The sequence below is a fragment of the Panthera tigris genome, chromosome D1, assembly GCF_018350195.1.
Source record: "Panthera tigris isolate Pti1 chromosome D1, P.tigris_Pti1_mat1.1, whole genome shotgun sequence".
Lineage (NCBI taxonomy): Eukaryota > Metazoa > Chordata > Mammalia > Carnivora > Felidae > Panthera > Panthera tigris.
This window is the reverse complement of record NC_056669.1, coordinates 61,048,719-61,072,216: the sequence shown is the minus strand read 5'-3', so window position 1 is coordinate 61,072,216 and position 23,498 is coordinate 61,048,719. Positions and strand designations below refer to the sequence as shown.

Genomic DNA, 23,498 nt, shown 5'->3' with positions numbered 1-23,498 from the left:
GAGGGGAAAGCTGTAAAAATCACAGCCCAGGCACACTGGTCCATTAAAGATTGAAATTGGATTGTGCAATTAGAGAATGCTTCTTCTCCAACATTTTTTACCACCCTATCAACAGGACTCCAGAATAACAACCGTGGATTGCAGCCGAAGAAGTTGCAAGCTGCACACTATGTTTCATGATGAGAGTTTAGGGAAGCCCAAAGATAAGAGTGGCATCAGCAAACAAACAAACAGACAAACAAAAGGACACTAGAGGCATCTGAACCCTCTGGCACCTCTGGCCACAGCAAACATTAAACCTACTCCAAATCCTAGCCTGATTAATCTATTCATTCGTCAGTTTGATCACAAGCCCTGGTTTTAAATCATTGCAGACTCCTTATCTGTCTCACCAATTAAAGAAGTGTAAGTAGGGCAGAAAATGAAAACGAGAGTTCAGGGAAATCTCAAAATAGCCAGTTTCCCCTGAAGTCACAGAGAAAAGGACAGAGAGAGGGTTCCCGGGAAGCACAGGATATAAGTTCATTCTGTCTATTCTTTCTATGAAATTACCCTTGGGTATTGTACTTTGGGATTGAAGTCTTAGTCATATTGTGGATCCCTTGTTACTCCATTCAGCTTCATGAAGTAACCATGTATATGTTTTGTCAGCTTTAGAAAACTAAGAACCAGAGGCTTTGTTATAATCCACTCCTCAACTGAGTTAAAACTGGCTGAGATTCTGTGTCAACAGTTGTATTTTTTTCTTCACTCTGTTCTTGTCCCTGTCACCATCTTTAACCCAAATATTAAAACTGTCTGGCTAGAATCATTTCCCTATCTTGGGCTTAGCTCCTCTCTACATGTCTTTCTTGAAGAAGAAGAAAGGGAGAGGTGGATGTCATTTTGGAGGATCACATGGAGAGAGAAGAGGGTGAAAAGGAAATGGAAAATTGTGTTGAGGACAGAGGAGGAACCAATGCCTCAGGAACCAACACACATTATCACAAGTTCAGTGTGCATTCTTCACTGCTGACCCTTTCCTGATCTGACTCCACCCCTGAGGGACACAGCTCAGCCTTGACCAATGATTTCAAAGAACTAGGAGGAACAAGGGGCCAGAAGGTCAGCAGTAAAGAATAAAAGGTGACCCTTTCCAACAGCAGCACATACCCGCTTCTCTCTCTGATCGCCTGTAAGTTCCCAGATCTGACATCATGGTGCATTTTACAGCTGAGGAGAAGGCTGCCATCACTAGCCTGTGGGGCAAAGTGAATGTGGAAGAGGCTGGAGGCGAGGCCCTGGGCAGGTAGGCACTGGGTTTCAATGCATGGGAAAGGATGGTGAATATGAGCCTGGCCACTTGCCTGGGAAGTTCCTGAAGAGCTTTGAAAGTCTCTGATTTTCCACCTGCTATGGTCCCATCACATAGGCTCCTGGTTGTTTACCCCTGGACCCAGAGATTCTTTGACAACTTCGGCAACCTGTCCTCTACTTCTGCCATAATGGGTAACCCCAAGGTCAAGGCACATGGCAAGAAGGTGCTGACCTCCTTTGGTGATGCTATTAAGAACATGGACAACCTCAAGGGTGCCTTCGCTAAGCTTAGTGAGCTGCACTGTGACAAGCTGCATGTGGATCCCGAGAACTTCAGGGTGAGTTCAGGAAATGTTCATGTGCTCTTTTTACACTTTTTACTTTGAGATAGACTAACAAGAATTTCAGAAATAATGGGTCAAACTTGGTGTTAGTAGGACAGACCACCAAAGGGCATGACCAGGACTACCTTGATTCAGGACTAGTGACAGTAAAGGCCTACTAGCAGCCAGGGTTTGCTTAAAACTTCTCAAGAACTTTTGTCAGAACTGAAACGACATCAGAGAAAAGAAGACTTGTTCAAGGAGGAATGGAATTTGGCATTTGATAAAGGACTGTCTCAAGGAAGGAAGAATGTCTTATTTTACGTGGTTTCTGATGACTGAAGCGTAGGGAGAGATTTGGGGTGGGGGGAGTTTTGGACAAATTGTCACAAGGAAAATACAACAACTTCTCTAAAATATATCGTATTACCTGTCAGTATTGTTACCGAGTGGAGACTTGTCCCTGTCCTGATTGGAGACTTTAAATAAACTCACTGTGAGAACCCATGCCACCCTAAAATCCTGTTGTTACAGGAATTAGACGACTTGTAGATAGAGGGAGGGAGAGATGCAAATAATAATGGTGAGATGCAAGAGGATGGAGATAGAGGTGGGGAGGGTGTTGAATGGAGAGCTCATACACATTAAATTGAATTTAGGGACTAGCTTATCTGATTTCGTGCAGACACAACCCTTGAAGTAGTTTAAGGTATGGAGTTGGCAGGGACTGTAGGTATTGAACCACTTTTTCTGCAATTCTTTTCGAAAAATTGTACTCAATGTGCCTCTTTTTCATTTTGTCTTTCACCTAAAAGCTCCTGGGCAACGTACTGGTGATCATTCTGGCTTCTCATTTTGGCAAGGAATTCACCCCTGATATGCAGGCCATGTGGCAGAAGCTGGTGGCTGGTGTTGCCACTGCTCTGGCGCACAAGTACCACTGAGTCTTCCTTCCAGTTCAACAGTGCTCTTTTGTGTCCCCAGGGCCCTCCTTCTGCATATGGGGACTTGCGTTTGGCCTTGAGAGCACAGCTTCTGTTTAATAAAGTTCATTCTATTCAGTCATCATAAATGAATACTGTGTTTTTTGCATCTTTCACTCATTGGCTGAGGGGTGAGGTGAGACATAGGGAGAAATGAGAGCTCGTCTGGGAAGTGTGTAGGGACTCATCAAAGGAAGATGGGTATTATGGGAGAATTCTAGAAGGTCTGGGTGTATGCTAGGATGGGGAAGAAATTTTCTGGGTTGGGGAAAGGGTTAATTAAGCGAACAGGGATTTACAGGACAGTGTGGCAGAAACTTACAGTAGAGGGGAATAAAGGAGATGCTAAGAAGTGCCTCAGAAGAAATCAAGATAGATTTGTGGTGCGTGTCAGGGTTCAGCTTTAAAAGCTTTGCATGGATCTAAGATCTCGGCTAGGGTTACTTTTTCAATTTGCTTTAATGTACATTTTGAATCAGCTAACTTATCATATGTCATGTGAGCCTGAATTGGACATAAGAGGATGAATTGAGGGATGGCTCGGAGTTTTCCAGAAAAATCTCCATTAACCAACAAAAGTCTGTTCTTTCCCAAAGGGTTGCATGGTCTCAGTGGGGAGCCACAGTGGGAAATCACTGTGCATTATTTTATAATCAAACATAACATATGCTAAAATAAAGTTGGCATTAGGATATTATATGAATTCGGGGGGAGAGAAGAATGACCAAGGTTTCGTGTAGCAGATGAGATAATAACAAAGGCTCATAGTCTAAAACCAGTAAATTAGGGCTTGAGCTAATTTCTTGCAGGAAAAGGCTTTCTGGAAGTAGAGGAGACAGTAAGATAGAGTATTAGGAGAGACTAGATAATCCAAGGCTTTGATTATAAAAATAAAAACTATTACTATGTTTTTGTCAAGAGTAAACAATAAATATCCTTAGAACTATAATGACTCAAGGAATAGGAGTTGGGGTGGGGGGAAGTTATCAGTTTAATGAACACAAAATGAATTCCAAATTGCAGATTAGATGTAGATGCTAATTCAGAAGAACAGACATAATGGCCTAAACCCAAGAAGAGCAGTGAGATCTGCAAAACATGAAGGAGGAGCAGAGGTTGAGTGAAGAAGAAACAGTGTCTTATTGGCTGGGGTGGATGAGAAGGAAGGAGGTGGTAGGGAATGACTGAAATCTCCCAGCCCTGGGGGATCTAACAAGAGGCTGTGTACTACCTTGGGGACCCATGTGTGGGAGTGGCAAGAACTGAATGACTCTTGAGGAAGTCGTTGTTATTTTACTTAGGGAGTCTAGACCTCCAGGCCTTGAGTCAAACTCTCATATCAGTTAGGTATTTCATTGCCTCTGCACATTGATCAGAATTTGTCCTCTGAATTACCTTCTAATTTGAGTTTAGGTCTCCACCATCCAGATGAGAGACCAATGATTACTTAGTTGCAGGTTGTCAACAACAGTGGTCTCTGAGCCTCAGTAGCCTCTCTTTATGCCCTTCAGCAAAGTAAACAGGAGCTGTTAGAGGTACTAAGCCTTTTACCCAGTCTGTCAGTCAGTGTCTCAGTCAACAACAAATGTGCATTTTTAATCAGTCTCATTTTCTCTTTCTTGCCCTCAGCTTTTACTCTGATTCTGCATGTCCCGGGGTCAAGGATGGTGATGATGGAGTGGTGGGCAGAAGATACATTCTTTATCCCTTAAGAGTCTAGATTTTGATCTTCAAGTTGCCAGTCCAGGACTATTTACATGGTAACAACTTCATAATTAACACACACACACGTGCATGTGCACACACAGGCACATAGGTCTGGATGACTCAGATTTTTAATAGATGAAAAAAGGACTAATTGTTGTCAATAGGCAATAAAAGCCATGTGAGCAAAACAATGTTGTGATGGACCGGATATTCTTGGAATATTAATCTGGCTATGAGTACAGAGGTTAGGAGGTTATGTCATTGCCAAGATTAAAATCCCGTAATGGCTTCTTACACTCTACCACTGAAGACAAGTCCTAAGTTATTAGGTTTAATGCTTCCTCTGCAACATTTCCTGCTTCTTCTTACCTTTACCTATCACCTGCACCAGCCCATTATTCTTACCTCCAGCATCCCAAGGGTTTGTTGTACCTAACTCAGAGGTTTGTACTCCCTATTCCAGCTTTCAGACCTTTTATCCCAATATTTCCCCATGGCAAATTCCTTCTTTTCATTCTGGATCCGGCTCAAATACTACCTCCTCAGAGGGACTAATCCTGCCTGGTGTAATCATGGCTCTCCCTCATTAAGTCCAGATATTAATTTTTTCATAGCAAATGATATTAACTGAAATTATTTTGTAGATTGGTTTAATTATCCATTTTCTATATCTTCCATGCCATGTTATAAATGTTAAGAGGAAAGTTTTTTTCTCTTCCTCATTTATCTTAAGTCTCCAGTACTTACAGCAATGATGACAGTTATTCAACAAATAGATATTAAATGAGGGTCTCAGAACACAAGAGAATGAATGTTCGAAAAGATTAATTCTCTAGTACCAGAAATTCAGCTTTCATGTATTAGGTTGAGTTCTTTTAAATTTAGAGTATCCTGTAAGTAACATGGAAGTGGATTTTCCAGTGTTACTCGTTTAAGGAGCAATTTTAGGGAGAAACAAACAAGCCGGTTTCCTAGAACTCTACAGGCAGGAGTAATAGACCCTGAGAGAAAAAATAAAATAAAACGAACCATTCCCTTTCCTGCTGAAAGTGAGTCCTGTCTGGTCCTATAAATGCTTGCTGGAGATGCTTGAGACCAAAGTACCATAGGTTACAGGGACAGTAGTGTGTGGCATCCTGTCAGTGAAGATTGCTTCTGCTTACTAGAAATAAAGAGAAGTTAAACATAGCAAGCAGGGTAGATCCAGCACATGCCAGAGACAGCTCTCTTAATCTGCAGCCCATCCCACGGAATCTTCAAGTACTCTCTGCATTGAACAAACACTGGCACCCTTCTCCCCCAGCCAGCCTGAACACCTATGTGCTCAGAGACAAATTGGAAAATACATGGAATCTTCCAGACTGCTGCCAGATGACTCCAAGGGAATATTCTGTTATTTAGGTAAGTAAGGAAAATACTTAAATGGATTAAAAGACTATATAAAATGGATTAAAAAACACTGGAGTAACATCCAATCCTGCCCTAATCTACATATTTTTTCCTATTCTGCTTCCTTTTGATGTTAGATAGAGACATTATTCCTATTTTAAGAAGTATTAAATTGTGTGCCCAATATAATCTTAAGAGATTTGAAAACCAAGAAGGGCGGAGGCCTCTTCTTGTAAAGATTGGCTGAACAACAGAATGATACATTATCGCAACTCTTCAGTTAATGTGGAGGATATTTACAATTCTTCCTTTTTACTGTTTCAACCCAAGCCTCATCAACCATCTTCAAGTCATTGCAGGCTGCTGGTGGGGGCCAGGGAGGGGCTTGAGATGTGAATTGCATACTGGTTGGAGCCAGTAGGGATACGTGCAGGAGGGAAGAGAGGTGGGGGGGGGGGGATGAAGTAACAAATTGGGCATGAACAGCAGAGTCCCTCTGAGGAATGGGTATTTTTTTAAATTTTCTTTTTAACGTTTATTTACTTTTGAGAGAAAGATACAGAGGTATGGGGGGGAGTGCGGGGGGGGGGGGTGGGGAGGTGGGCAGAGAGAGGGAGACACAGAACCCAAAGCAGGCTCCAGGCTCTGAGCTGTCAGCACAGAGCCGGCTGTGGGCCTTGAAGTCAGAGACCACGTGATCGTGATCTTAACGGACTGAGCCACCCAGGCTCCCCGGAGATGGGTGTTTTTTCAAAACAAAGGAGTGATATAATCATTTTGGAAAGCATTTAGAGAGACCAGGTGATGAAGAGAAGGGAGTTAGTATTATTTTATGTTCAGGGAACCAGTCAAAATTATTGTTCAGGAGGGGAATATGAATAATAAGTTTTAATAAAATTGATACATATGTGGGTGCATACCTGATCAGAGAAGAAGTATAGACTTGGGACTGGCCATAGCAGCTTGGTGTGATGACGAAGTGATTGGGAAAAGAACCGGCAGGACAAAGATTCAGCAGGACTTGGAAATTGATTGACAGATAGTGGGGAAGTCACAGATGATAGCCAGTTTCTTGTCTGGTGAGTAAGAAAGAAGGACATTTTTTCTGTCTCTATTGACACGGAAAAAAATGCCCAGATGCCTCTTACTTTGAAGCTGGAAAGAGCACAACTGCTCTCCTGGCAATCATTTCAAAGCTCAGCGTGTTGAAGAAGTCTCTAGAAAGCTCAAACTGACTCAACAAATAATTAATAGGTTTCAGAAGACTGAATCTCCTTTTTACTCCCATTTCACTGATCTTTATTACTGCTTCTTCCCCAGAATCTTTCCCGCATGCACCCACCCCGAAGAGTTCCCCAAATGTAGGCTTCTTGGATGGGGCACATGAGGTCATGGCTGCTCCAATTCAACAGCCTCTGGAGTTTCTTTGGCATTTTCAGGAGTCCCACAGTCTAATATAACAACAGAGCAGAATAGACAGGAGTCACTGATGCACCATTCGCTTGCAGTCATTCACACACTTAAAACACATATATAGAGCACCTTCTGCAAACACTTACAGTATCTAACACTTTTGAATCCTGCATTTGTCTTATTCTCTATTTTAAACATTGCTCTATTTTCTAAATTAAAATGGCAGGATTTATTCTTTTCCTGTGTTTTTCTTATTTCTCCCCTGAGCACATTTTCCCTCCATCAGCCCTTTTTCCTTGCTGTCCTCGTGGATTGTGAACACGTACACACACACACACACACACGCACGCACACACACAAAACGCATGCCTTCAACATCAGAGTATTTAATATTTGAATGGGTTCTCATATTTCTCAATAGTCTATAAAAGCCACTTGAGCAAAACAGTTTGAGAAGGAACAAGATATTCTTGCAATATTAATCTAGACAAGAGTACAAACAGATTAGAAATGGTATCAGTATCATGATTAAAATTCTCTAATGGCTTCCTACTCAAGATAATGAAGCTAATCCTGAAGAGCTGTAAGCATGTGTTACCTCTACTATCATCTCTGACCACTCTTTTCTTTGCTATTTCCATATCAACACCATCGACCCACTATTTGTCTCTCTGCATATACAGGTACATTGCGTATGTGTGGGAGGGTGTGCGTTTTCCTGCCTTAGAGCTTTACATTTGCTATTCCAACTTCCAGAACCTTTCTTTCTTAGTATCTTCCCATGGCAGCAACTTCATGCCATTGTGGCCTCAGCTCAAATATTGCCCCCTTAAAGAGATCATTGCTAATATAATTGTGTCCCACTCACAATGAGATATAAATTGTCCTCATAGCACCTGGATGATCTTAAGGCCACTTTTGTCCATTTGAGTAAGCAATGCTGTGATATGTCACAAGTAGACCCTAAGAACTTCAGGTAAATCTAGGAGATGTTCACACCCTCTTTTAGCTTTGGGACAGCTTAGACAACTGAGCACTGACCTGACTGCAGTCTAGGATGGCTGTGAGAAGGGGAATATTTGGAAACATTGGAGTTGAGAGAACTGAACTAAGATCAAAGGGCCTAAGGAGCACTTCTCGAAATCTAGAGGGACCTGTTTGAATTCTTTGTTTTTAGAAGAGACTTGTATAGAGGTGAAGAAAAATGACTATTGGTAACTTGAACTTTACTTTTTTTCTCTCCTGGAGGCAGAAAAAACAAGGCCAAGGAGAAATATCTATGCAGGCAAATGTTGGCTCTATATAAGGAAGGAATCTACGGTTCACAAATACATTGCTAAGGTTATTCATATATAGGCTGGACACTTGTACAAAATTGCTCCTAGAGACCCATTTCAAACTTACATCCTATAAATCCTAAGGTGGGGCAGAGCATCTCTGAGGGAGGGAAATGGCAAGAACATGTGTCCTGGAGTGGCTATGGAAAGAAACCTGTGGATCCTTGTTTTTCAGCCCACAAAATAGGAGGTTGGTCGTGGGGAGAAGAAAGAAAAAGTGGAATCATGGCCAGGGGTTAGTCCAGGAGAACACACTTGTGTTTAGTCACTGGGCAAGACCCCAGGCTTTGTGGGAAATTGACATTGGTGTGGTTCTAAATGGAAGTTGGCTGGCCAGATACCTGGAGGCCCACCTGGAACTCTCTGTCCCTCGTACATATCTGTTATCTCTTGCCACCTCCACAGCTCCTGGGAAACATGCTTGTGACTCTTCTGGCAAACCTTTTTGGCGAGGCATTCACCCCCTGGGTGAAGGCAGAAGATGGTGACTGGACTGGCTAATGCCTTGACCCACTGGGATCACTGAGTCCCCTGTTTAGTATTGTAGAGTCAGCAAAGAAGAGCTTATTTTCAAACAATAACCAGAAGAGGCTGAGAAGGCAGCTCAGCCAAGCAGATGAGCACTGAGAGATCAAAAGGGAAAGGAAAGATATTGCACAGAATAGTTGGGGAGGATCACAGGAGTATTCCTCTGACCAGAAGTTAATTTCGAGTTATAGACAAAGCTGTAATGTGATGGACAGGACAGTGAGAAAGTTAGCCTCACTGTGGGTGTTGAGTAGATTAGCAATCACGATGATGCCAGGTTTACAAATCTCTGCTCGTTTCCCACGCCTTAGTGTAAAATACCCACACTCTACCCTCAGGTGCCCAAATGGTGAGGCCTGGGGCCGTCACTCCAACTTTGCTCCTTCCCACTCTTCCCTTAACATCTCTCTCTCTCAGATCTTGTCATGCCTTAGGCTTGTCGTGTTAGGCTTTTCTTTCTTTCTTTCTTTCTTTCTTTCTTTCTTTCTTTCTTTCTCTCTTTCTTTCTCTCTTTCTTTCTTCTTTCTCCTTTTCTGTCCAGCCTCCAAGTTTCACACTTGTCTTTCCTGGCCTCAAGGAAACTAATGCCTGGCTCCATATTGTCATCAAGGTCCCAGTTCAAATGTATCTTCCTTTCAGACCTCTGTCCTTACATTATTTTTGTCTAGTCACTTGCCACCATGTCATCAGATGCGTTTTGTTCCTCATCATATAACAAACACCATCTGAACTTCTTTGCTGATTTAATTATTAGTGTCAGTATCCTCTACCCACTAGAATGTGAGCATGATGAGACTAGATACATTGTTTTGTTTTGTCCAGGATTTCCAGTTGTTGTTTTTTTTTTTTATTTTTTAATGTTTATTTATTTTTGAGAGAGGGGGAGGAGCAGGAAGAGGGAAAAGTCCAAGCAGGCCGGAACTCAAAGACTGGTGAGATCATGATCTGAGCTGAAGTCAGATGCTTAACCAACTGAGCCACCCAGGATCCCCAAGATTCTCAGTTTTTAAAACAATGCATGGCATTATTGGCCTCGGTCAATATGTGCTTTTTAAATACGTGATGGATGAATGACCAGAAAACTGATAGATGACTGTGATGATGATCTAGCATCGATGCGATAAGCTTCCAGACAGCAGTGGGAACAGTGAGCATGGAAATAAAGTGGAAGTGTGAAACAGCCATGAACGGGAGAAGTAAGAATATTCTTGCAAAGTAATTGTCTAAAGAAGGTGAGAGAAAAGCAGGAGTTAGAGGTAACTACTAGAATCATTGTTGGTTTGCTGGAAATGTGGGAGGCTATTTGCCAACATTCAGAGATGCAGATATCCCCAAGTCTGTGGGGTCCCAGTGTGCACACAGTGTGCCAAACAAGCACTAGGGCCATCAGGGAACAAGGGCCCTGAGCCTTTCCCTCCGACCATGCACATGGCTAAGGGTAGGTGGGATTCCTGGCTGTGGTCAACATTTCCTTGGGTTTCTTTTATGTCATTGACTTCTTCCCTTGAAGAAATCTTTTTGGGATTGATTCACACATTTTTTCTTTATATCTCTGTACCAAAGTGTTCACATCAGCACAGCTGGACTTGAGAGCTCACAGATAATCAAGTCTGTCATGATAAAGTAGCTTCCAGCACCTTAACAATTCTTATCCACAGTGTAAATGTAAGTTTTTTCCCAAGATAAATTGATAAGAGCCTTCACTATGTCAAACAGACAAAGGATTTCTTTTATACTAGCAGAAATCCAACACTAATATATTGGGCTGAACTCTTTACATGTTAGAGTACCCTTGTAAATACGCATGGAGATTATTTCTTAGATTGAGAAAAAAAAATTTTTTGTAAGAGTCATCTCCGGGAGAAACAAACAAACCAGCTTCCTGGAGCTTAAAACATGGGAACAATAAACTCTGAGATAGAGAGAGAAAAAAATACATATATATATTTTATATTTTATATATATATGATATATATATTTATATTTCATTATATATATACATATATAAAAATATGAATACATATATAATATAAAATATATATATAAATATATATTATATTTAAATATATATATAATATAAACCATTTCCTCTCTCCCTGGAAGTGTGCCCCATCTAGACCTATAAATGCTTGTTTGAGACGCATGAGACCAAAGCACATTAGGCTACAGGATAGTAGTGTGTGAAACACTGTCAGTGAGGATTGCCTCTGCCTGATTAGAAATGAGGAATGGTTAACCACAACAAAGGAGTGTAGATACAATAAATGCCAGAGACAACTCCCCTAATCCCTAGCTGTGGCCACAGAGCCTAATATTTTCTGTGGAACACTCAGTTTTCTCCAATACTCAATTCTGTATCTTCTGAAACAACTGAGTGAATAGTTCACATTGGCCAGAGACACTGTGTGTATAATCAGAGTGAACAAAATTGTTCAGACAAGGAGATGCACATATATTTTAATAGAACTCGCCAACAATCAGGCAGTACTCAGTTTTCCAAATTACTTAGTTTTTACCTATCCTATTTCTGAACTAAAGCTGGATTGGGATCTTTTCTTCTTCACTTATAAAAGTATAAGCCTCATCTAAGCTTTAGGAAAACTGGTGACCAAGAAAAGCTATGGCTTCTTTTATACCCAAAGAAAACAACAGAGTGATGTCTTGTAAACACCTGACACAATGCCCAGAAGATCTCTAATTCTTACGCCTCTGAATTCTAGTTATGCCTCATGGTCAGCCTGCAGGTCATCTCAGGGCTGATGGGGTGGGAAGACTGAGATACGACATGCATAGTGGATGGTGGGGAAGGGCAGCAGAATCCTCCTGATAGAGCCACCCAACACTATCAGAGACACAAATGTCCATCCTGCTGACCCTCCCTTGTCCAAACCCCACCCTGGTGGTGACAACCCACACTTGACCAATAGTCTCCCCTCATTGGGAGAAGCAAGGGCCTGGAAACTAGAAGTGACGAATAAAAGGCCACACGAATAAAAGCAGCAGCACAGACTTGCTTTTGGCACCTTAGTGATCACCAGTAAACTCCCAGATACCATGGTGCATTTTACGGCTGAGGAGAAGGCTGCTGTTGTTAGCCTGTGGGCCAAGGTGAACGTGGAGTTGGTTGGAGGCGAGGTCCTGGGAAGGTAGGCACTGGAGGGGGGCAGGAAGGCAGAAAGTGTTCCTGAAAGGGGAATTGGTCAGGTTTCTTACATACTGTGACTTCCCATCTGGTCTGTGACTATGATCATCCCACAGGCTCCTGGTTGTTTTTCCATGGACCCAGAGGTTCTTTGACAATTTTGGCAACTTATCCTCTGAGTCTGCCATAATGGGCAACCCCAGGGTCAAGGCCCATGGCAAGAAGGTACTGACCTCCTTTGGAAACGCTGTTAAACATATGGATGACCTCAAGGACACCTTTGCTGAGCTGAGTGAGCTGCATTGTGACAAGATGCATGTGGATCCTGAGAACTTCAAGGTGAGTTCTAGGCATGCTTGTGCTCTGTTCCTTCACCCCATATATTTGCATTGTGGGTACGTTAGGAAACACAGGTACTTAACTCTGATTCTATGAAGGTAATGTTTGGAATGTAATATTTAAGGAAGAGCTTGATTTTGGTAGTTAGGTTGTTCCAAACGTCATAGTTAAGATGGAGTAGGATAATTATTGTGACCAGTGGAGACCACTGGCCATCTTATATTTCTGAAACAATTATTATGACCAGGGAAGAACATTGGCCACAACTGAGTTAAATGGTTTTGGCCTGAGCATACAATTACAGGAAGAAGAATCCCTTACCTTTGGTAATTGAAATTTTGTCTAAAAATGATGAATACATTTATGCATGATTCTTGAGTTTAGAACCTGGACTAAGCAAGACAAAATAACAGCAATCTTTTCAATGGATGATTGTGACCCCTGCCCTCTTTAGCAGTGATGGAATGCTCTCGTATACATGGCAGAAGATTCTTTGTCATGTGAGTGACCAAACAATTTGAATGTACATATTATCTGGGGACTTAGACTATACTTGCAGTACTATAATCCTACTTAAAAAAAAGACAGAGTCTCTACAAAAGAGAAGCCATCCATAGCAATATTCTAATGTGGAAGCTGGCAGGGCAAATGAGAGAAGGCCAGACACAATGGAAGGTTCAGGGCTAGGAGTCATATTGATGCCGATGTCAAGCATATTATGGTAAACTTCTGTGGGATCATGACCCTGAAAGTTACTCAATCTCTTATCAGGAAGATAATGGATGTGACCAGTTTGAGGCTTTCTGTTCACTAGGTACCATTTTCTTTTTATCCCCACTCTCTCCCCAGCTTCTAGGCAACATGATTTTGATTGTCTTGGCAACTCACTTCAGCAAGGAGTTTACTCCACAGGTGCAGGCTGCTTGGCAGAAGCTGACCACTGCTGTAGCTAATGCTCTGGCCCACAGGTACCACTGAGGTGCTTATCTAACCATGTTGGCACCTACTGGATGGCCCTGTGTTCCAAGAGTCCATCTCCTGCAGATGGGCAGTGTCCTGCCCCCTTACTTAAGTGCTATATGATAAAAATAAAATAAACATTGTGTTCTATAAGAAACATCCTTGTCTTCTCTGCCTTTATCTCTTATGTTGATTCAGCTAAAAGAAAGCAATCCTATAAGGAACAGGGTTATTTGAAATAAGGAGTTTGGGGAGGATAGAGAAGAGAGCCTTATAAGATTCTTCAAGATAAGAGTGGCTTTGGGCACCTGGGTGGCTCAGTCAGTTAAGCATCCAACTCTTGGTTTCAGCTCAGGTCATGATCTCACAGTTCGTGTGTTCAAGTCCTGCATTGGGTTCTACACTGAAGTCGTGGAGCCTGCTTTAGATTCTCTCTCTCTCCTTCCCTCTCTGCCCCTCCCCCACTTGTTCTCTCTCTCTCTCTCTCTCTCTCTCTCTGTCTCTCTCTCCCTCTCAAAATAAATCAATAAGCTTAAAAAAAGAGTAGCTTCAAACGAAGGTACTTCTAGGAAAGGAAAGTAGACTCGAGTTGAATAATGTCTACAGCAAAAGGGAGTGAATGGAGATACTCTAGAGAAATGTAAGAAGAATGTTGTAGTGAGTTGGGGTTCACCGAGGGGACTGTATAGGCTCAGAGCTCTTTGGTGCTATATTTTGCTTCCATTTAATATAAGAAACATGTTTTTATCAGCTGTAATAAAGTTCAGATGGGACTACCCAGAGACCTAGGCAAGGACCATGCTCTAAACTTTCCCTAGTGTCTTCAGTGGTATTAATGGAGGAACTGTCTCTAAGGCATAGGAAGTAACTGCTTTGATTTGAATCTGTACCTCACCTGCTAGTTCTGTGACCTGGAACATGTTTCCAATTCCTTTGGTGGAGACAAAAGGCCATTAATGTGGGAAAATGACAAATGCAGGGTGTAAGTGACAGAAGAGAAATCAGTCCCTTGAAAGCAGCACAGCAGCATAAAATTAGGGACACTGCTGCCAGGAAAAAGCAGAAAAGAAACTATCATTATAAGCAAAGTACCAGTGAAATTTCTTGCACACATGAGTAACATAGTGAATAGGGAATTTTAGGGAAACTGATCCATGTATGGATATAGAACTGACAAGACAGGGTCTAACGTGGATCTATCCATAGGAATGTGCTGTGATTAAAATGAGGGTAAAGCACTGAACTTCACAGGGGCAATTAAACTAAGAAAAAAGTAAGATGTCATTGTGGCAAAGATACAGCAGGACTTGGAAGAGAGTGCAGTAGAGAGTAGTGAAGTCACAGATGATAGCCAGGTTCCCTGTCTGGTGAATGAAAAGAGGAAAACCTATTCTCAGAACAGAAAATGCCGAGAGTCTCTTGTATGGAGCTGGCAGTTGAGCACAGCCATTTTTGTGGCCATCACTTTAAATTCCAATACCCAAGCCCCTGGCATAGAAGCAAAAAGCCTGGGCTTTGGGAATAGCAGGAAAAGATCAAATTACATCCCCATCACCTCGAAAAGTTTAGTCGACATTTCCCAGAATGAATTTCCTTGTTTGTAAAGTGGAATAATAATTCCTACCTCACAAATACATTACAAAGTTTTCTGTTTTTGTTTTTCTTCCAAGATTTTATTCAAATTTAACTTAGTTAATATATAGCATAGTATTGGTTTCAAGAGTAGAATTCAGTGATTCATCACTTACATGTAACACCCAGTGTTCAACACAAGTGCCCTCCTTAATGCCCATCACCCATTTAGCCCATCCCCCAACCTCTCCTCCAGCAACCCTCAGTTTGTTCTCTACAGTTAAGAGTCTCCTGTGGTTTGTCCCCCTCTCTGTTTCTATCTTTTTTCATTTTTTCTTCCATTCCATCTATTTTGCTTCTTAAATTCCACATGTGAGTGAAATCATATAGTATTTGTCTTTCTCTGATTCATTTTGCTTAGTGTAATACACTCTATTTCCATCCACATTATTGCAAATGGCAAGATTTCACTCTTTTCTGATGGCGGAGTAATATTCCAGTGTGTGTGTGTGTGTGTGTGTGTGTGTATTTGCTTTTGAAACATTTAGAACATTTGGAGGACAGGTATGGCTGTCATCATTCAGACCTCCCCCTGCAGGACCACACCTAGGCCTGGGCCAATCTGCTCACGGGAGCAGGGAGGGTAAGATCAGGCCTGGGCATAAAACGAAGAGCAGGGATAGTACCAGCTTACACTTGTTTCTGACACAACTGTGTTCACTAGCAACCACACAAACAGACACCATGGGATTTCTGAGTGCTGAGGAGAAGGGTCTGGTCAATGGCCTGTGGAGCAAGGTGAACGTGGATGAAGTTGGCGGTGAGGCCCTGGGCAGGTTGGTATCCAGGTTGCAAGGCAGGCCTAAGGAGAGTGAATGGATGCTGGGCAGGTGGAGAAGGCTCAGTCCCTGGGGCTTCTGACAGGCACTGACTCCCTCTGTCCCTCTGTGCTGTTTTCACCCCTCAGGCTGCTGGTTGTCTACCCCTGGACTCAGAGGTTCTTTCAGTCCTTTGGGGACCTGTCCTCTGCTGATGCCATTATGGGCAACAGTAAGGTGAAGGCCCATGGCAAGAAGGTGCTGAACTCCTTCAGTGATGGCCTGAAAAACATCGACGACCTCAAGGGCGCCTTTGCTAAGCTCAGCGAGCTGCACTGTGACAAGCTGCACGTGGATCCCGAGAACTTCAGGGTGAGTCTAGGATATCTTCCGTTTGTTTTTTCTTTTCACTTTCTAGTCTTCTACTCTGGTTCCTTTACCTACCTGTTCACCCTGCAGCTTCCTTTTTACTTTAGAATATATCATCATTAAATGCTTTTCAAAGTGTATGCAGTTTTATAGTTTTCATTCAGTATTCCATGTCGTTTCCTTTCTCACATCCTTGTTTATTTTTAATCAAGCTCTTACTTAATAGTTTATCTTTTGCTTCTCTCTTTTTCTCCCTAACTTTTTTCCCTACTCAGTATCCAAATTATACATACTAGCTCTCATCTTCTACTTCTACACTTGGAATAGTCTTTCTATCTCTCCAAATGGGGATTGGAAGGGCTCCTCAAAGGGGAGAGGCTCAAGATGTCATCTAGAGTCCAAAAATCAGTTCAGAATTAAAGAATAATTGGAATTTTATGGAATCAAGACTCAATGGAAAGGAAAGGAAAGTGAATATCTGAGGATGGTAGACCAGAAGTAGGGAAGTAGGGAAGCAGTAGTGCTAAGACAGCCATCATCAGACTAATTAATCTGTTCCTTATTATATAAAACATATATAATAAAACTATACAGTATACATACATATATGGTTACTCATTTCTGCCTATGGAGATAACCTGAAGATCAATTTGGGCTAGAGCATGGGCAGGAAAAAAAAAGATTGTTGGCTCAGTTTCTCAGAAGCCAAGCTTGATTTCTCTGTTAATCATGTATATTTTTCTATCTGTCTTCCCCACAGCTCCTGGGCAACGTTCTGGTGTGTGTACTGGCCCACCACTTTGGCCATGAATTCAACCCCCAGGTGCAGGCTGCCTTTCAGAAGGTGGTGGCTGGTGTGGCCAGTGCCTTGGCCCACAAGTACCATTGAGGTCATGGCCTATTTTCTGGTGACCACTGGAAGAACCTATTTCCCTAAATTCGATCTTCTGAACTTGATGAAATAATGTCCACCTTCAAGGGTATGACTTCTGTCTAATAAAGAACTTTAACTCAACTTCCTGATTCATTTCGCTTTATTTTATTTTATTTTATTTTATTTTATTTTATTTTATTTTATTTTATTTTTGTCTGGAGGTATGCTAAATCCCTTAGGATCTACAGATAGGAAGCTCTTGTGTTTTATTCAAAGAGGTCAAGGAAAATGAGAAAAGGAGGGGCACCATGCATAGTCACTAATGTAGGACACTTCTCCCTCCCGAGCATTTGCATTGTCCAGAAAGCTTTAAATACATAGAGAATACTGGCATTACAGGGCCTCTGTGGAAGGCTTCACACCAAAGGCATAGCCTTCAGGCTAATGTTTTGATCTATTTCCAACATTTACTAAAAAAATACCGTGCTCAGCTGGAGACATAATGAATGATCAAGACACTGTCCTGTTTCTTTTGTTGCCTACATGCCTTGCTTGCAGTGTAGCTTTAAATACCACACTTCCTCAAGTGCTCCTGCTCTAAGGAATAACTTCCATCTTTTACTTGCCCCAAACACCCTCATAAATAATTCCTGCTCCCACCCTCCCATTTTAGACAAAATTCAATGCTTGTTTATTACTTGTGAGGCCTTTGGACCCTGGCCTTAATGAACTTTCCAATATTGCCTAAGGAAATCCTTCCAAACCCATCCCTTCTACTTATTTTTAACATTTCTTCTTATCCATCACACTCACATTCTATGCTGTATAAATGTGTCTGACCATTTTATACTGTCTTATATGACTACTGTGCTCTGTTAAGTTCCTCCATAGGCAGTGAGTGAATATGTACTAAATGAAATAGTCAGTGGATGAATAAGTGATTATTCCCCATCTTCGAACTGTGGAACTAGAGAACAATCTGAGCAAGAGAGCATTGCATAGAGTTCCTCCGGTATTGATGCTACAATATGCAATGAGGAAGCACATAGGGAAGTAAAACACTGATCAGAGATTTGCTTTCTGTTCCTTGTGTGCTGGACATTGGGCCTTATGAACTAATGCCTTACATATTTGTAAAAGTTCCCAGAATGAAGTCAAGATTCTGCCCCTGGAGATATACAGTTTCATATTTAACTTGGGAAAAAATTGCCCCTTTGCTTTTCATTAGTCAACACCATGGCCAACTTAGCGATGTCAATAAAAGCTTGAGCCCAGTGGAGGAAATACCAGTGGCAATTATAAACTGAAACATTAAGTATCTTGTAATAATTACCACATACTTTATCAAAGTTATGGCTAGGTTGACTTTACTGCTTTTCATATAAGGCTACGACTTTTAAAAACTGTATGTCCATAACTTTTCTGAGTTCTGCTCTTCTTAGGGTATTTTTGCTTTATTTAATTTTATGAATTTAATTTAATTTAATTTTTGAAAGGATACTAAACTGAGGTAATTGAGAGATTGTGCATCTGGAAGAGAAGTGTAAAAGATAACTTTCTTGACCCAGGAAAATATGTATTAGATTGTTGAAATGCCTAGATGACTGAAGGGAATGTAAAATTGAACACTACTGCACGTACAAAAGTGTTTTGGTTCAGTGTCATTTTTGAAACATGTAAAACAACATACCTCTGGATGACAATCAAGAGAATCTTCTTCAGGATGGATAGTCATGAAGAGAATCTTGAAGTCATACTCTTCATTACACTCAGACTAGGCCCATCCTGGTTCAAAACATTAAGAACTGTGCAAACTTGACATACTGGAGAAAAATAAAATTTAAAAAATTATCTCTCTCGGGGACTCTCTCTCTCTCTCTCTCTCTCTGTGTGTGTGTGTGTGTGTGTGTGTGTGTGTTAGTGCACATGTGTGCATATGTGTATGTGTGTATGTTAGTGCCCAATGGAACTGGAATCAAGGTAAAGCAGACATCCTGTGGTTCCCCTTCACAGGGTAGAAATAAATTTAAAAGGAAAAGAGGGCACTGGGTCTAGAAGCTTTCTAGAATCTTCAAATATTGATCAGGATTTGAGCCTGAGGCTCAGAACATAGCCACATTTACTCTTATTTTTCTCTGATAAGTCTGAGCTTTTGATGTCTTATTACAACTTTCAGCCTTGTCACTGCAGAGTCATGAGTAAGAAAAGGAGAAGTCCATTTCCCTCTTCAGTCATGCTAAGTAGCAATGGTAAGATAGAACAGCAGTTCCTGTCCGGAAGCCAGGAAGATGGTGACTCTAGCAGTTGTCAGCACAAAAGAGTGGTCCATACATTCGTGGCCAAAGAAGACTGAAGGAAGAAGATATAACAGAACTTAGGGGAACCATTTCTGAGTACAAGTAATGGTAGGGGAAGTCTAAGTAGGTGCTACTTTCTGTCAGTCAAAATAGCAAAGCTATGGCTTTGACAATTTGGTACTTTACATTTAAAATATAAACATACTCCATATTGTTATTTAGTAAGGCATCTGAATTTCTCATGACATATCTACAAAAGATATGTCCAGACCTCCCTTTGCACACTTACACCTGAACTCTGATATCAGGAATGTGAAATAGAGTCTTGGAAACAGTCTGAATGTAAAGCAATGGTAAAGCTAATGGAGGTTTAAATTTAGTAAAATGAAACTCAAAGCCTACAGGTCAAACAAAATGTGTGTGTGTGTGTGTGTGTGTGTGTGTGTGTGTGTATTTGCTTTTGAAACATTTAGAACATTTGGAGGACAGGTATGGCTGTCATCATTCAGACCTCCCCCTGCAGGACCACACCTAGGCCTGGGCCAATCTGCTCACGGGAGCAGGGAGGGTAAGATCAGGCCTGGGCATAAAAGGAAGAGCAGGGATAGTACCAGCTTACACTTGCTTCTGACACAACTGTGTTCGCTAGCAACCACACAGACAACATGTCGTTTCTGAGTGCTGAGGAGAAGGGTCTGGTCAATGGCCTGTGGAGCAAGGTGAACGTGGATGAAGTTGGCGGTGAGGCCCTGGGCAGGTTGGTATCCAGGTTGCAAGGCAGGCCTAAGGAGAGTGAATGGATGCTGGGCAGGTGGAGAAGGCTCAGTCCCTGGGGCTTCTGACAGGCACTGACTCCCTCTGTCCCTCTGTGCTGTTTTCACCCCTCAGGCTGCTGGTTGTCTACCCCTGGACTCAGAGGTTCTTTCAGTCCTTTGGGGACCTGTCCTCTGCTGATGCCATTATGAGCAACGCTAAGGTGAAGGCCCATGGCAAGAAGGTGCTGAACTCCTTCAGTGATGGCCTGAAAAACATCGACGACCTCAAGGGCGCCTTTGCTAAGCTCAGCGAGCTGCACTGTGACAAGCTGCACGTGGATCCCGAGAACTTCAGGGTGAGTCTGTGGGGTAGTCTCCTTCTCTTCCTTTTTCTGGACAAGCTCATGTTTTCCGTAAAGGGTATGGACATCCGGATGTTGTTTAAAATGGGAAAGAGGTATTCTAGTTGCACCAATATGGACTATTCAGGACTATTTTGTTTATTTCACCCTCTTTTCTTGTCCTCTTTTTGTTCTCTGTAATGACTTTCCTTGATTGTTTCAATTAAACTTTTGAGTGTTTAATTTAAACACTTCTCTTAATCCATCTAAAATTTTTTAGTCTAATGATTTTTTCCCTTATCTCTTCCTTTGAAAGCAAGGAGGGTAAAATATGATTGCTTCTTTACATAGTTTGAAAGAATAACCGTGATATTTAAGTTCCAGTTTAGGTCAGAAGGAAAGAAACATTTCTAAATGTAAAATCAGGCTGATATGGTTAGAGTCACATCAATAGCAGCATCTGAAATCCAGTACGTTTCTGCTTATATTCTATGTGCACAACTTGCATCTGTGGATGGGGCTGGGGTACTCTGAGCCTAAGCTGGATCCCTCTGCTAACCACGTACATACCTCTTGTCTCTTCCCCACAGCTCCTGGGCAACGTGCTGGTGTGTGTGCTGGCCCACCACTTTGGCCATGAATTCAACCCCCAGGTGCAGGCTGCCTTTCAGAAGGTGGTGGCTGGTGTGGCCAGTGCCCTGGCCCACAGATACCACTGAGCTCCCTTTCTTGCTTTCCAGGGAAAGTCCCTTGGTCCCCAGACCCTAATACCTGGACATGTCTAAATCATGAAATTCTTTGAACATCTGGCTCCTGCCTAATAAAGAATATTTATTTTCATTGCACTGGTGTATTTAAATTATTTCTGCATCTCTCACTCGAATGGGTACATGGTATGGGAGAGCAAAGCATTTAAAACATAAAGAAATGAGGGGCTAGTTCAGACCTTGGGAAAATACATCTATATCTTAGCCTCCATGACAGGAGAGGTCGTAAATAGCTACATATGTGGGAAACAGATCCTGCTGCCTATTTTACTTTCCCTTAGAGAAGGATTCAAGTGGAGGCTTGATTTGGGGTTTGGATTTTTCCTATGCTTTATTTAAGTCATTTATTTTATTTAGCCTTCCTTATAAATGTCTTCCTTCTCTCTAGTTGTCCAGAGCCTCACAGCCCTAAATCCACCAAGTTTTTCTTCCTGAAGATTCCACTGTTCCTCTGAGATTTCCCTTCGTCTTTTGCTGTCCCATTATTTGCCCTCCTCATCACTCTTATCCTGGTTCCCTCTATCATCTTATAACAGAGACTCCATATGAAGGACCCAAAGCGGGGGAGGTAGTTTCACTGCTCCTGGCCTTGAGAATTTCACAGTCTGCATTGGAAGGAAGGAACAAGTAATATTTTGAGAAATATATGACTAAGGAGAATGTGAAAAGGGACTTTTCATGTCTTGATATTCACTAATGTCTTGCAATCGTTTTGTGGGCTCACACCAAATGGAATACCATTCTCCTCAAGATGCTTCAGCATGCATACCCAGGAAGTGATTGGAGGCCTGTTCCCTCCTCCGTCTCTCTCTGATGCCTCTGATGACATCTCTGCCTTTCTAGTTATTAGTATAGTGTTACCATCAGCAACACGCCCTGATTTCATTTCCTGGTCAATAGCCACTTATGTGGATCCTAGATTCTGAAAATCAAATGACTTTGAAGTGGTCCTTGTCCTTTCCCACATTCCCATTCTGAATATAGCTAGGAAGACTCTGAAAGTATTGCAACCAACAAGTAAATTAATCAATTAATTAAATTAATATGCAGGCTTCATTCAAACGCAGAATGGAGATGAATACAAGCTGTCCTTCTAAATGCATAACTGATGATTCTCTAAACTTTCAGGATCAGAAGGGAGTTAAAAGTGTGCCTTGCTGACAACTTTGTTCGTCTGCTGAAGGAATCTTCACATTTGTTATTGACCTGAGTATTAATGAATTTGCATACAGAGAGAGTATGGAAGAGCAGAGCTCCTGTAGATCTAGATAGATCTTTGATACAAGCAAAGTGGAACGAAGAGTCATGCAAGTATCTACAAGAAAGAGGACTACACATGCCCACATAAGCATCAGAATGGAGTGGCAAGGTGTGGCAGGGAGGAAGGTGAAGAGTCTAGGAGGTCAAAAGAAGGGCCTGACAGTGGATGGGAAACACTAATAATATTAAGTGGCCTAGGGTGTGCAATTTGGTGATGATTCTATTAGCAGAGCACTCTTTTTAAGCAGAATTGTGCAAAATTATTTAAGCCAAAGATGGCTTTATTGACACTTACTTGGCCAAAGGTATAGTGTCTCCAAATGACAAATGCCCCATTTTGACACGACTAGGTACCATCTGGCTGCTGTTCTACTCCAGTACAAGCATTACTTGGAGGCGGAGAAGGATGAAAGAGAGAAACAGAGTACATAGGGTGTGTATTTCATGTATAGAGATTACTATTCTTGTTTGAAAGCCGCTTAGCACTTGTGCTTCTCATGGGAAGGAGTCTCTCACTTCAATAGGTATCAAGCAGTACAGAACAATCTCAATTATTCACATTCATAAAACAGGAAAGGGCCAGAGATGTTCCAAAATTACTCTTGCTTCTGCAACTTTCTTTATAAAGTTACTTATTTTTTCTTCTAGGACTGATTTTTATTTTCTGATTGTCTCCGGGCAATGTATTAAAATGAATGCATTTACTAAATTCTTACAACTAAATGAGAAAGGGGATTCTCAGATTTAGGTGAGGGCCTGGTGTTAGAGCTGAACAAGGCCTGAAATTTTGTCACAACTAATCACTTTGTTACTGGGAACACACAGCATTTCCATCCATTTCAGAGAGAATACCTTGATAATGGCTCAGTGGATCCAGTCGGTCTTAATGCTATGAATGACTGGGTTCATCCACAATAGAAAGAAGATGTACACTTTGCCCATGATGAAATGGATGAGGAAGGAGGAATGGCCTTCAATGGAAGGGCCTAGCAGAGGGACATAAAGTAACATAAAGTATATCAGAATGT

The 23,498-nt window shown here is 41.7% G+C and overlaps 4 protein-coding genes across 4 annotated transcripts; all 4 read left to right on the top strand.

Moving 5' to 3' along the window:
* The first annotated feature begins 912 nt into the window (after window positions 1–912).
* Window positions 913–2,731, top strand: HBE1 (hemoglobin subunit epsilon 1). The gene is made up of 3 exons (XM_007092227.3): window positions 913–1,288; window positions 1,412–1,634; window positions 2,435–2,731. Exons 1-3 carry the CDS (start codon window positions 1,197–1,199, stop codon window positions 2,561–2,563), a joined length of 444 nt encoding a protein of 147 aa, XP_007092289.1. The 5' UTR covers window positions 913–1,196; the 3' UTR covers window positions 2,564–2,731.
* A 9,278-nt stretch (window positions 2,732–12,009) lies between these two features.
* LOC102955169 (hemoglobin subunit epsilon-2) lies at window positions 12,010–13,524 on the top strand. The gene is made up of 3 exons (XM_007092228.3): window positions 12,010–12,122; window positions 12,235–12,457; window positions 13,307–13,524. Exons 1-3 carry the CDS (start codon window positions 12,031–12,033, stop codon window positions 13,433–13,435), a joined length of 444 nt encoding a protein of 147 aa, XP_007092290.1. The 5' UTR covers window positions 12,010–12,030; the 3' UTR covers window positions 13,436–13,524.
* A 2,140-nt stretch (window positions 13,525–15,664) lies between these two features.
* LOC102955458 (hemoglobin subunit beta-2) lies at window positions 15,665–17,191 on the top strand. The gene is made up of 3 exons (XM_007092229.3): window positions 15,665–15,825; window positions 15,957–16,179; window positions 16,937–17,191. Exons 1-3 carry the CDS (start codon window positions 15,734–15,736, stop codon window positions 17,063–17,065), a joined length of 444 nt encoding a protein of 147 aa, XP_007092291.1. The 5' UTR covers window positions 15,665–15,733; the 3' UTR covers window positions 17,066–17,191.
* A 2,778-nt stretch (window positions 17,192–19,969) lies between these two features.
* On the top strand, window positions 19,970–21,288 carry LOC102955740 (hemoglobin subunit beta-1). Its single transcript, XM_007092230.3, has 3 exons — window positions 19,970–20,104; window positions 20,236–20,458; window positions 21,034–21,288. Exons 1-3 carry the CDS (start codon window positions 20,013–20,015, stop codon window positions 21,160–21,162), a joined length of 444 nt encoding a protein of 147 aa, XP_007092292.1. The 5' UTR covers window positions 19,970–20,012; the 3' UTR covers window positions 21,163–21,288.
* Window positions 21,289–23,498: the final 2,210 nt, after the last annotated feature.

Bases quoted from the DNA above. Each gene is read 5' to 3' on its own strand.
- HBE1 (XM_007092227.3), top strand. From the start codon at position 1,197: ATGGTGCATTTTACAGCTGAGGAGAAGGCTGCCATCACTAGCCTGTGG. The intron at 1,289-1,411 runs GTAGGCACTGGG...CCCATCACATAG, and splicing joins GGAGGCGAGGCCCTGGGCAG to GCTCCTGGTTGTTTACCCCT. The intron at 1,635-2,434 runs GTGAGTTCAGGA...TTCACCTAAAAG, and splicing joins TGGATCCCGAGAACTTCAGG to CTCCTGGGCAACGTACTGGT.
- LOC102955169 (XM_007092228.3), top strand. From the start codon at position 12,031: ATGGTGCATTTTACGGCTGAGGAGAAGGCTGCTGTTGTTAGCCTGTGG. The intron at 12,123-12,234 runs GTAGGCACTGGA...ATCATCCCACAG, and splicing joins GGAGGCGAGGTCCTGGGAAG to GCTCCTGGTTGTTTTTCCAT. The intron at 12,458-13,306 runs GTGAGTTCTAGG...CTCTCTCCCCAG, and splicing joins TGGATCCTGAGAACTTCAAG to CTTCTAGGCAACATGATTTT.
- LOC102955458 (XM_007092229.3), top strand. From the start codon at position 15,734: ATGGGATTTCTGAGTGCTGAGGAGAAGGGTCTGGTCAATGGCCTGTGG. The intron at 15,826-15,956 runs GTTGGTATCCAG...TTCACCCCTCAG, and splicing joins GGCGGTGAGGCCCTGGGCAG to GCTGCTGGTTGTCTACCCCT. The intron at 16,180-16,936 runs GTGAGTCTAGGA...TCTTCCCCACAG, and splicing joins TGGATCCCGAGAACTTCAGG to CTCCTGGGCAACGTTCTGGT.
- LOC102955740 (XM_007092230.3), top strand. From the start codon at position 20,013: ATGTCGTTTCTGAGTGCTGAGGAGAAGGGTCTGGTCAATGGCCTGTGG. The intron at 20,105-20,235 runs GTTGGTATCCAG...TTCACCCCTCAG, and splicing joins GGCGGTGAGGCCCTGGGCAG to GCTGCTGGTTGTCTACCCCT. The intron at 20,459-21,033 runs GTGAGTCTGTGG...TCTTCCCCACAG, and splicing joins TGGATCCCGAGAACTTCAGG to CTCCTGGGCAACGTGCTGGT.